The sequence below is a fragment of the Hemitrygon akajei genome, chromosome 25, assembly GCF_048418815.1.
Source record: "Hemitrygon akajei chromosome 25, sHemAka1.3, whole genome shotgun sequence".
Lineage (NCBI taxonomy): Eukaryota > Metazoa > Chordata > Chondrichthyes > Myliobatiformes > Dasyatidae > Hemitrygon > Hemitrygon akajei.
The window spans coordinates 53,534,851-53,547,836 of NC_133148.1; the positions used below are offsets into that span (position 1 = coordinate 53,534,851).

The window sequence follows — 12,986 nt, forward strand, 5'->3', positions numbered from 1 at the left end:
ATTGCTTCATGATACCCGGCACTCACGAAAGCTGCTGAGTGAGAGGGATGAGCTTTGACAATCTGTAATTCAATCGGTATAGTTTATATTTGTCTGAGGATACAATATGTGGTACATATTGTACCACATATGAGGATACAATAGCTGCCATTACCAGAGTGGGTAATTTTGATTCAACTTCTCATCTCGCCCTGGAGTTTCCGGTCGTTATCGACCTGTCCGGCAGCACTGGGCCGTCTAACTGACTGGGGAACGATCTGTTCGGCTTCTGTTCCTGAATTCCCCGCATGAATGCTCCCGCTCCGCTCACCGGCTAAAACAAATAGAAGACTCTTGTCACAGTGACGAGGAGACACCCGGCCGGTACTTGGGGGTGAAACTCCGCTGGCAGGTTTCTAAGACAAAATATTTACTCTTATATAATTCCCTTTTCACCCAGGAAACGTCTGCTTCACATTGAATGTCACGCAGCGTCAAGATTATCAGGCGATTGTTTTCTTCCGTTACTTCACTCCCTGATGCTGACCGATGTTTTGCAGTCTCTTTCAGGGGAACCTTTGCCTCTCCCTCACACGGATTGGTGTGTGCATAGGGAAATATGCATAAATTCCTCTCCTTCTGCGGTATCCGGCAGGGACTGAGTCCCTGAGGGACTTGGTTTATACTGATGAATCGAGCAGAGTGTGACAGGTCTTTAATCTGGTTACTGCCGCCTGTTGCAAATCTTTAGGGGATTTGAAATCGCTGCTGGGGGCGGGGACAGGAAGCTGCGCCTCTAGTTCTGGTGAATGGGAGTCTGTCCAAATCGCGGCTCCCTCTCTCGCTCACAGCCCACGTCCCTATTTAAACAGCGCTCACTGCGGCTCCGGACAAAGCCAGCCTGAAGCCGCCGACTTTTGGAGTGGCCAAGTCTGGCTCAGTGCACAGGACGATGGGGGTCGTTCCTCATCTCTGTCTCTTTCTGTCCTGCTTGGCAGGTGAATGCCCTGACGGCTTGTTCCGCACCCTGAGCCGCTATCTCTCGGAGATTCTTCGACCCGCTGCCCGCTGATCTCTTTTTTTCTTTTTCTTGTCAGGTGTGAGGTCCGTCATCGTGGATCACCCCGCGTCAGTGGTCGTTAAGCCCGGCGAGTCCCACAAATTAAACTGCAAAGTTGATGGGGTAGATCTCAAAAAGCGAAACGTTCACTGGGTTAGAATGACCTCCGGGAAAGAGCTGGAGTGGCTGGCAATAGTATGGACGACGAACAAACCGGACTATATGCCTGCACTCCGAGACCGACTCATCGCTTCCAAGAGTGGCGGATCAGTCTTTCTAGAAATGAAGGATCTGAAAGTCGAGGACACGGCAGTCTACTACTGTGCGAAAGATGGAGGAACTCCGGTCTACCACGGTGACGGGGAGCTGAACAGAAACTGGTCCCGACAAAGGAGCGTCTGCAGCGCAGTCTGTCTCCACGGATTCCGCATTGCTGCTTCCCAGAGTCAAATCCCTGAATCCTGACTCAGACTGCTGGGTGTAAATGTCCATTTCTGGACAATTAAAAACCCAAAAACGATTCGACTCTGATTCCGGGTGATGGCGGGAGCCGGTGTCCACGGACAGGAAAACTGTGGAAATGCCTCTTTTGTTCACACGCCAGGAAGAGACAAGGACGGAGTTTGGGATGGAAATCCAGGAAGCGGCTGCTCCCGGTCCGGACAGGGATCATGTTGACATTTTGCTGAGATTATTGGATGTGACGGGCAAGTGAAGTTATTGCACTGGGTGAATGGGGAGATGGAGCACTGTGACGATCTTCAAGTCTGGGGGGAGGGTACCTCGCTGACAGTGACTTCAGGTAAGAACAACCTTTCAATTCCATCCTCAGTTTTATTAATGCACGGTTTTTGCGAACTTGATGATTAACTTGAAATCAGTAAGATAGTTGGAACAATTGCATGTATTTTCCGAGCCGGCGTGTTTTCTCTAGAATAGAGCCAGAATATACCCAGTAACAGTACAAGGGTAAATACCCCACCCCACCTGTGAGCTGTCCACAGACCGGGATCAGGCTGCAGGGGAATGGGGAATCTTGTCACCAGGTGATAGCTGTGCTTTGACATCAACCGATTAAGCCTTTGTGATGAGTGACTTCAGTGTTTGATTCAGGTCCGGGATCTGATACCGCACCCGCAAAAAGAATATATAGAGAGAACGTTGGAAGAACTCAGAAGGTCAGGCAGTATCTGTGGAAGCAAACAGCGTACGCAGTGGGTCTGAAAGCAGGATTGAGAGGGAACAGGAAAGACAGCAGTTAGAGGGGTGGGACAGAGTGATGAGTGAAACTGGATGAGGAGGGAATGATAGATAAATTGAACCAGCTGGGGGTGGGAGATGAGAGGATGTGGGGCAGATAGACTACTGGTGAGGAAAACTGAGTGGACAGGTGAGTGCATAAGGGAGAGCACTTGGGACTGTGGGTTATCTGAAATTGGAAAATTCAGTGTATGTGCCATTGTGGTCTAAGACAACCTAACAGAATGGTAGGATTTCTCCCCGATTTGTGTTTGGCCACCCTGTGGCAACAGAGAAAGCTGGAGAGAGACAAGTCAATGTGAGATTGGGAAGGAGAGTTACCAGAGCTGGAGATAGCTGTTAAAGTGCAGTTGAACGTGCTCCCTGTAAGATAGATAGATAGATAGATAGATAGATAGATAGATAGATAGATACTTTATTCATCCCCATGGGGAAATTCAGCCTTTTTTCCAATGTCCCATACACTTGTTGTAGCAAAAACTAATTACATACAATACTTAACTCAGTAAGAATATGATATGCATCTAAATCACTAACTCAAAAAGCATTAATAATAGCTTAAAAAAGTTCTTAAGTCCTGGCAGTTGAATTGTAAAGCCTAATGGCATTGGGGAGTATTGACCTCTTCATCCTGTCTGAGGAGCATTGCATCGATAGTAACCTGTCGCTGAAACTGCTTCTCTGTCTCTGGATGGTGCTATGTAGAGGATGTTCAGGGTTTTCCATAATTGACCGTAGCCTACTCAGCGCCCTTCGCTCAGCCACCGATGTTAAACTCTCCAGTACTTTGCCCACGACAGAGCCCGCCTTCCTTACCAGCTTATTAAGACGTGAGGCGTCCCTCTTCTTAATGCTTCCTCCCCAACACGCCACCACAAAGAAGAGGGCGCTCTCCACAACTGACCTATAGAACATCTTCAGCAAGGTCAGTACTGGGTGATGCTGTGTCCAGTCAGACTGCAGAAGTGCAGTCGATTTTGGTTTGTCACTGACTGAGCTGAGAGAAGCTGGAGGAGAGACAACTGTAGCTGATGGGGAAGTGACTTTTATTTCTGGAACGATGACACTTCCTTGTATGTTAAAAGCTGATGGCTGCAAAGTGAAGGTATAGAGGAGGCTGAACAGGCTGGAGGATCACTGAGTCCAGAGCAAGGTGGGAGATTATGTTGCAGATCTAGAAACTATGGCTAGACCACATTTATTTTATTTATTGACATACAGCATGGAATGGGCCCTTCCAGCCCTTTGAACTGTGTCACTTAGCAATCTGCTGATTAAATCTGAGCTGAATCATGGGACAATTTACAATGACCAATTAACCTGCCAACAGGTAGGACTTTGGATTGTGGAAGGAAACTGGAGCACCTGGAGGAAACCACACAGTCACAAGAGAATGTACAAAGTTCTTACAGGCGGCCACAGGAATTGAACCCAGGTCACCCGTACAGTAAAATGTTGTGCTAACCACTAAACTACCATGCCGCCCATTTGGAGTACTGTGTTCCATTCTGTTCCCTTAATTATAGGAAGGATGTGAAAGCTTTAGAGGGGATCCAGAGGAGATTTACAAGGATGCTGCCTTGATTAGCAAGTTTCTCTTATAAGGCTGAATTGGGTGAGCCAGAGTTTTATCTTTCGCATCAAAGAGGATGAGAGGTAACATAAGGTGATAAAAGGTACAGATAGAGTGGACAGCCGGTGGCTCTATCCTAGGGTGGAAATGGCTAATAAAAGAGGGCATAATTTTAAGGTGATTGGAGGGAAGTGTGAGTGGAGGGCTGTCAGTGGTAGGCTTTTTTTTTTACGCAGAGTGGTGGGTGTGAGGAAGGCTCGGCCACAGATGCTGGTAGAGGGATGCCTCACGTCTTAATAAGCTGGTAAGGAAGGCGGGCTCTGTCGTGGGCAAAGTACTGGAGAGTTTAACATCGGTGGCTGAGCGAAGGGCGCTGAGTAGGCTACGGTCAATTATGGAAAACCCTGAACATCCTCTACATAGCACCATCCAGAGACAGAGAAGCAGTTTCAGCGACAGGTTACTATCGATGCAATGCTCCTCAGACAGGATGAAGAAGTCAATACTCCCCAATGCCATTAGGCTTTACAATTCAACTGCCAGGACTTAAGAACTTTTTTAAGCTATTATTAATGCTTTTTTGAGTTAGTTCTTACTGAGTTAAGTACTGTATGTAATTAGTTTTTGCTACAACAAGTGTATGGGACATTGGAAAAAAGGTTGAATTTCCCCATGGGGATGAATAAAGTATCTATCTATCTATCTATCTATATATTAGCAACATTTAAGAGGTTCTTAGATGTTTAGATGTTCTTATGTTCTTGGAGTTTCCTGCAAAGTCTTACCAACTTCAAACAGAAGTGCTCCCAATTCTATCCCTCCCCTACCTTTTCCAATCAGCTCAATCAGTTTTGTTGCTGGTCTGATGAAGACAATCAGCATCTATCACTTCTCATTTCCTCTGACCCTGACAAGCTGTACCCTAACCTCTCCCTTGCACAAACACTCCAATGTCACCATCACCCCTTCACCCCAGCCCCATTCTCCTTCTTCAACCTCCTCCACCTCTTGCCCCTCCCTCCATCTTACCCTATACTTTTGGAGAACCAAGAAGAAATTTGCAAGCTATTTGGAAGACAGAACATTAGGAAAGATGCCGTCTCTGATGGTGCCTCCCCTTGTTATGAAGGCACTGTGCAGATCAGCCAGCACCTCTCTTGACTGAGATATTTAACACCTCCCTCCAACTATACAGGGTTCTGGACTGCTTTGAAGTTGCTGCAATCATTCTAGTTCCCAAGAAAGACAAGATCACTGGACTTAATGATTATAGGCCAGTCGCTCTGACTTCAGTAATTCTGAAAACCTTTGAACATCTGCTAATGGCCTACCTTAAGTTCATTACTGATCCACTTCTTGACCCCTTACAGTTTGCTTATTGAGGATGCAGTTAACTTGTGCCTTCATTACATTCTTCAACAATTGATTCCCCAACTCACATGTGAGGACCTTGTTTGTGGATTTTAGCTCTGCCTTTAACACTATCGCTCTTTAGTTGTTCCACAGCATGCTCTTACCCTACTAGCTTTACCCTATATTATCTGTCAGAGGATTACAAACTTCCTGACAGGAAGGAAGTAGTATGCAAGGCTGGGCTCCTACTTGTCCGATCTGATGTCTATAAGCACAGGCTCTCCCTGGGGCTGTGTTCATATTCTCACTTTATACAAATGACTGTACCTCCGCAGCCAACCCCACTAAAATCCTAAAGTTCATGGATGACACGACTATCGTTGCTCTTATCCCTAATAACGATGTGACCTGCTATCAAAAAAGGGGTAGACTGTCTTGAGCACTCTGTTCTCATGACAACTTATTTAATACTACCAAGAGAGCAGAAAGCCAACAACCCACTACCTGGCCAGGCTGCGTCTATTTTCAAATCATTAAAATTCCTGAGGACTACCATTACCAATGCATTGAAATGGAACAAGCATGTTATTCTCATCACTAGGAAAGTCCAGCAGATAGTTCTTTCAACGATAGCTTAGGAAACTTATCATTCCAGGGCATATCTTGATGAATTTTAACTCAGACATCATTGAGAGTGTTGTGCCACCTCCTTCACCATTTGTTTTCCCACTGCCTCCTCCCTCTCCAAATCCAGCAGAGAAGACCATTGGCTGTCAACTAACAATATCAAAAGAGGTGTTTATCACCAGAGCAAAGAAAAGGGCTGATAAATGACTGCTGACTCCACCTACCCCAGCGGTCACCTATTCATCAAATTGCCATCAGGGAGAGGTTGCAGATCCATCTCCACCAGGACTAGGCACCATCTCCAAAGCTATCCTTCTCAGCAAAACTCACTGAAGTGTAGTACCCTAGCTGTCCCTGCATAACATCCATTAAATGGTCTTTCCTACTCTCCATGTTCATCTGATAATTTTTGAGTCTGCTCACAAGTTCACATTTATTTAAGTTTGATTATTGACATTACATATGTGACTGTTCTGTGAATTGTTGACTGCTCATGGCTGATTGCACTATTGTCTTGTAAATTGCTGGTTGCTATTGTAGTGCCTGCTATGGTACTGTCCTGTGTTTTTTGCGTGGCACTGAGCCACAATCAATTCTGGTGTATGTCATGTACTGGCAATAAAGTGATTTTGATTTCCGTTTTAATGATCTAGTCCTCCATCCGCACATCAACAGGGGTCATCACAATGCTACCCAACTAAACTGACACTGCTCATGAGCCTGTCCTCGACTATGAGGAGGAGAACGACATGACTCCAGTCAAGTGGTGCCAGTTTAAGGGGTACCTTGCTGGGTTGATGAATGAGTGAAAGGAGATGAGTGACCTCAGATTTAAAGTAGGGAGAACAAAAAAAGATCATGGAGAATGCTGGTACAAATCACATGAGCAGAAAGAGGAACTGAGGTCTTACAAGAAGAATTTAGGAAGTTACTGTCCATATCAAGTTCAGGTTTATTGTCATTTAACCATAAGCATGTCTACAATTAAATGAAGCATCATTGTTCTGAGTCCAGGGTGCAAGCCACTGTACATGTAGTTACAATGTTTTATTTATAGGATACAGCATACAATATACAGTGTATATTGGGGTGGCAGAGCGGTGGGGAGGAAATACATCCACTAACGGAGGTGTAGGGTGCTCTTACCCTCCGATTACCTGCTGGTCACCCTTGGGTAAGGTGTAGCACCTGTGTAGCCACCTGTTCAGGGTCATGTGAAGGCATGGGAGCAGGTGGTGAATGGTCGCATGAGCAGTTGGTGCAAATCACAAGTCCTGGTTACTGATGCTGGGCAGTCAATCTCTGAAGGGTATTTATGATGGCTGGGGTCACCCATCTTGTAAAGACACTGCCCAGAAGAAGGCAATGGCAAACTACTTCTGCAGAAAAATTTGCCAAGGAGAAGCATGGTCATGGAAAGTGCATGATCAGACAAATCATACAACATGGTACATAACGAATGAACAGCGTATATTTAGTTACAAAGCAGTACATATAGAGTTGGATAGAGTTCAAAGTAAAGTAAGTTCAAAGTAAGTTAATTATCACAATACAAATACAGTGGCTATAAAAAGTATTCAATACCCCCCCCCCCCCCCCGTAAGTTTTCCTGTTTTATTGTTTTACAACATTGAATCGCAGTGGATTTAATTTGGCTTTTTTGTCACTGATCAACAGAAAAGACTCTCGTGTCAAAGTGAAAGCAAATTTCTACACATTTCTCTAAATTCATTACAAATATTAAACCCAAAATGATTGTGATTAGAGAGAGTCCAGAGGAGGTTCACAAGGATGGTTCTGGGAATGAAGGGGTTCACATATGAAGAACATTGGCAACTTTAAGCCTGTACTCACTGGAATTTAGAAGAATGTAGGGGGAATCTCATTAAAACCTACTATATGTTGGAAGGACTAGACAAGGTGAATGTGGAGAGGATGTTTTCTGTGATGGGGGTGTCCAGAACTAGAGGGCACAGCTTCAAAATAGAGAGGTGACCTTTTAGAACAGAAGTAAGGAAGAATTTTTTTAGCTAGAGAGTAGTGAAACTGTGGAATTCTCTGCCACAGACTGCAGTGGAGGCCAAGTCTGTATTTTAAGCAAAAATTGATAGTTTTCTGATTGGTCAGGATATCAAAGGATATGGCAAGAATGCAGGTGTATGGGGTTGAGTGGGATCCAGGATCAGCCATGATGAAATAGCAGAGCAAACTCAGTGGGTTGAATGGCCTAATTCTGTCACAATTTGAGAAAATCTGCAGATGCTGGTTATCCAAGCAACAGACACAAAATGCTGAAGGAACTGAGCAGGCCAGGCAGCATCTATGGAAAAGAGTATGGTCAACATTTCCAGTCAAAACCCTTCAACAGGACTGAGGAGTAGATTTAAATGGTGGGGGGAGGGGGGGGAGAGAAACCAGGTGATAGGTGAAACTTGGAGGGATAGTGATGAAGCAAAGAGCTAGGAAGTTGATTGGTGAAAGAGACAGAAAGCCACTGAAGGGAGAAAGAGGTGGGGGGAGGAGCACCAGAGGGAAGCGCTGGGCGGGCAAGGAGCTAACATGAGAGAGGGAAAAGGGGATGGGAAATGATGAAGTGGGGTGGGGGGAAGGCATTACTGGAAGTTTGAGAAATGATTGTTCATGCCATCAGGTTGGAGGCTACCCAAACGGAATATAAGGTGTTGTTCCTGACACTAAGTGTGGCCTGCCTTATCACGACAGTGGAGGAGGCATGAATGGACATAACGGAATGGGAATGGGAAGTGGAATTAAAGTGGGTGGCCAGTGGGAGATCCTGCTTGTTCTAGCAGTCAGAGCGTAGATGCACGACAAAATAGTCTCCCAATTTATGTCGGATCTCACCGATATACAGGAGGCCACACCAAAAGTACTGAACACAGTATTTGACCCCAACAGACTCACAGGTGAAGTGTTGCCTCACCTGGAGGGACTGTTTAAGGCCCTGAATGGTAGTGAGGGAGGAGGTGTAGGGGCAGGCGTAGCACTTGTTCCACTTGCAAATTTAAGTGCCAGGAGGGATGTGACCTATAAAACCAATTGGCTGCACCAGTGATGATTTGGTGTGTCATATTCAAGGGGGTGAATACTAATGCAACCAATTATTTTGTGTCTTATATTTGTAATTAATTTAGATTGATTTGTAGCGAGCCTGTTTTCACTTTGACACGGTATAGTCTTTTTCTGTCGATGTGTCAAAAAAGCCAAATTAAATCCACTGTGATTCAATGTTGTACAACAACAAAACATGAAAACTGCCAGGAGGTGCGGGGGGGTGAATACTTCTTATAGGCACTGTATGCCACCATATACAGCCTTGAGATTCATTATCTTGTGGGCATTCACAGTGAATTTTAGAAACACAATACAAGCAAAGAAAGACTGATCCCAGCAGGACAGACAAACAACTAATGTGCAAAAGACAAACTGTACAGATACAAAAACTAAGAAAGAAAAAAGAAATAATAGTAAATAAATAAATTGATTGCTTGATTAACTTATAAATAGATGAATGAATGGATAAATAGACAGATGGATGGATAGATAGATAGATAGATAGATAGATAGATAGATAGATAGATAGATAGATAGATAGATAGATAGATAGATAGATAGATAGATAGATAGATAAATAGATGAATAAATGAATAAGCAAGCAATCAAATAATACATATTGAGAATATTGAGAACAATAGATGAAGAATCCTTCAAAGTTAATCCATAGGTTGTGGGAACATTTTATTGATGGGGCAAGTGCAGTTGATTGAAGTTATCCCTCTGGTTCAAGCGCCTGATGTTTGAAGGGTCATAACTGTTTCTGAACCTGATAGTGTGGGTCCTGAGTCTCCTGTATCTCCTTCCAGACGGCAGCAGTGATTGGAGAGCATGGCCTGAATAGTGGGGTCCTTGATGATTAATGCTGCTTTCCTGCGACAGCGCTCCATGTAGGTGTACTCAGTGTAGGGAAGCCTTTACCTCTGATGAACTGGGCTATATCTGCCACTTTTTGTAGGCTTTGCCGTTCAAGAGCATTGGTAGTTTCATGATGCAACCAGTCAATATACTCTCCACCGCGCATCTACAGAAGTTTGTCAAAGTTTTAGATGACATGCCAAATCTAAGAAAACATCTAAGAAAGTGGAGGTGCTGCTGTGATTTCTTCATAATGGCACTCAGTGTTGGACCCATCGCAGATTCTATGAAATGATAACACTGAGGAACTTAATGTTGCTGACCCTCTCGACTTCTGATTCGCTCAATGGACCTCCAAATTTCTCCACCTGAATTCAATATTCAGCTTCTTGGTCTTGCTGACGTTGAGTGAGGTCAACACTAGTGTTATTGTTGTGGCACCACTCAGTCAGATTTTCAATCTCCCTCCAGATTCATCACCTCCTTTAATTTGATCAATGACAGTGTGTTGTCAACAAACTTAAATATGGCATTGGAGCTGTGCTTAGCCTCACAGTCATAAGTATAAAGGGAGTAGAGCAGGGGGATAAGCACACAGCCATGTGGTGCCCCTGCGCTGATGGAGATTGTGGAGATGTTGCTGTCAGTCTGAACTGACTGGGGTCTACAAGTGAGGAAATCGAGGAACCAATTGCACAAGGAAGTATTGAGGCCAAGGTCTTGAAGCTTATTGATTACTTTTCAGGGCATGATAGAATTGAATTCCAGACTGTAGCCAATGAAGAGCATCCTGTGTATGTCTCTTCCCTGTCCAGATATTCCAGGGTTCAGTGAAGAGCCCACAAAATGGCATCTGATGTTGTCCTATAGACCTGTTGTGATGGTAGGCAAATTGGAGCGGATGCAAGTTGCTTCTCAGGCAGCAGATGATACAGTGGTGCTAGTAAGTTTATGAACTCTGTAGAATTTTCTCTACTTCTGAATAAATATGACCTAAAATGTGATGAGATTTTCTTGTAAGTCCTAACACTAGTTGAACAGACCCCAGTTAAATAAATAACAGAAAAAAATTATACTTGTTCATTTATTTATTTATTGAGAAATATGATAAAATATTACATGTACTTGTAGGAAACAGTTTGTGAACCTCTGGGGTAATACCCTCCACAAAGGGTATTTAGAGTCAGGTTTTCCAGACAGGTGAGATGTGATTGGAGGTATGGGTTGCAGAGACACCCTGTACAATAAAAAGGATACACTAACCCTCAGGCTACTGACAGTGTCTGCTCTTCTCAAGAAATATCTGTTTATTTGTACTATGCCTTCATCAAAACAACTTTCAGAGGACCTTAGAAGTAGAACTGCAGACATGCATGGAGCTGGAAAAGGCGACAAAAGCATTTCTAAAGAACTGAGTGTTTGTTAGTCCACAGTAAGAGAAATTGTCTACAAGTGGAGAAAACTCAGTACTGTTGCTACTCTCCCTAGCAGTGGGCACCCTGCAAAGATCACACCAAGAGCACAACGTGCAATGCTGAAGGTGGTGAAACAGAACACAAGGGTAACAGCAAAAGACCTGCAGAAACCTCTAGAACTTGCTAAAGTTTCTGTTCAGTGTCCACTATAAGAAAAACACTGAACAAGAATGGTGTTCATGGAAGGACACCATGGAGGAAACCACTACTTCCCAAAAAAAACTTTGCTACATATCTTAAGTTTGCAAAAGATCACACGGATGTTCTTTTGGCTAATTGGTTCCAAAATTGGCTTTATTATAGGGAGGCAGAGGGTAGCTGAAGGAAGAATGCTTTTCTGACTAGAAATCTGTGATGACAGTGCACCAGAAGTATTGCTGCTTGGTACAATGTGTACCTAATAAAGTGGACAGTGAGTGTATGTTCGTGGTTTTCTGCTGTTGTAACCTATCTGCTTCAAGGTTTGATACGTTATACATTCAAAGACACTCTTTTGCACACCACTGGTGTAACTGTTGCCTTCCTATCAGCTTGAACCAGTCTGGACATTCTCCTCCGACCTCTTCATTAACAAGGCACTTTCACCCACACAACAACCACTCACTGGATGTCTTTTCTGGGGTTTTTTCTACACCATTCTCTGTAAACACTAGAGACGGCTGTGTGTGAAAATCCCAGGAGACCAGCAGTTTCTGAGGTACTCAACCTTTCTGGCACCAGTTATCATCCCACAGTCAAAGTCACTTGGATCACATTTCTTCCCCATTCTGATGTTTGGTCTGAACAACAACTTGCATGCACTTATGCATTGATTTGCTGATACATGATTGGCTGATAAGATATTTGCATTAACAAGCAGGTGTACAGAATAAAGTGGCCATTGACTATATGACCTAACTAGGAATGCAGGAGGAATGATTAGTAACTTCATGGGGTAACATACATTTGGTGGTGGTGTGGATAGTGAGGAGGATTCCCTAAGGGTGCAGCAAAACATAGAATAGATGGAAAGATGCATACAACATGGGCAGATGGAATGTAGTCTCAACAAGTGCCGAAGATTATGGGGACCAGGCAGGGGAATGGGGTTGAGAGAGGAAATAACTCAGCTATGAGCAAATGGCAGAGCAGACTCCATGGGCTGAATAGCCTACTTCTGCTCCTATGTCTTATGGTCTATGGGCATAGAATCAACTGATGTCAGGGTCCGGTCCGGTTCGGTCTGGAGTCCGCGTTCCGAGTCTCAATCCGGTCCGAGTGCTCCAGACTCCGGGTCTTGCAGCTGTCCCTCCCGGCCCCTTTGAGCCTGTTAAGATCATCCTGGATCAAGGAGGCACACCTGTGGTCAATTCGGCTGCAGGTGTTTATAAGGGGCTGTGGGGCGGAGACCGAGCGCGTGGTCATTTTGTTCTGTATCCTGTCTGTTCTATACCTATTTCGTTTGCTCCGAATCTTACTCTGTATCCTGCCCTTTGCCTGTTCTGCAACCCACTCTGTACCTGTGTTACCCAGTTCGTCATGCTTTTCCTGCTCCTCTCGGGTGCGCGGGTCCCGCTGTTCTGTCTTGTTCGTCTTGCCCGTGCTTTCGGTTGCCTTTACCAATGTACCCGGTGGATCACTGTAGTTCTGCTGCTCACCCTGGACCCAGCTTCCTACCCGTTGCCCCTGTTGGGTGGATCTGGCCAGACTGCCGCTGCCCGGCGGGAGTTCTGCCCCCTCGTACCCGTTG

General features: G+C 44.7%; 1 protein-coding gene across 1 annotated transcript in view; it reads left to right on the forward strand.

Moving 5' to 3' along the window:
- The first annotated feature begins 846 nt into the window (after positions 1–846).
- The window catches only part of LOC140716634 (immunoglobulin gamma-1 heavy chain-like), a 36,329-nt gene continuing 24,189 nt past the window's right edge, over positions 847–12,986 (forward strand). The window contains exons 1-3 of the mRNA XM_073029454.1: positions 847–977; positions 1,077–1,388; positions 1,794–1,841. Coding sequence (XP_072885555.1) covers positions 932–977; positions 1,077–1,388; positions 1,794–1,841 — 406 coding nt within the window. The 5' untranslated portion in view covers positions 847–931. The remainder of the gene's footprint in view (positions 978–1,076; positions 1,389–1,793; positions 1,842–12,986) is intronic.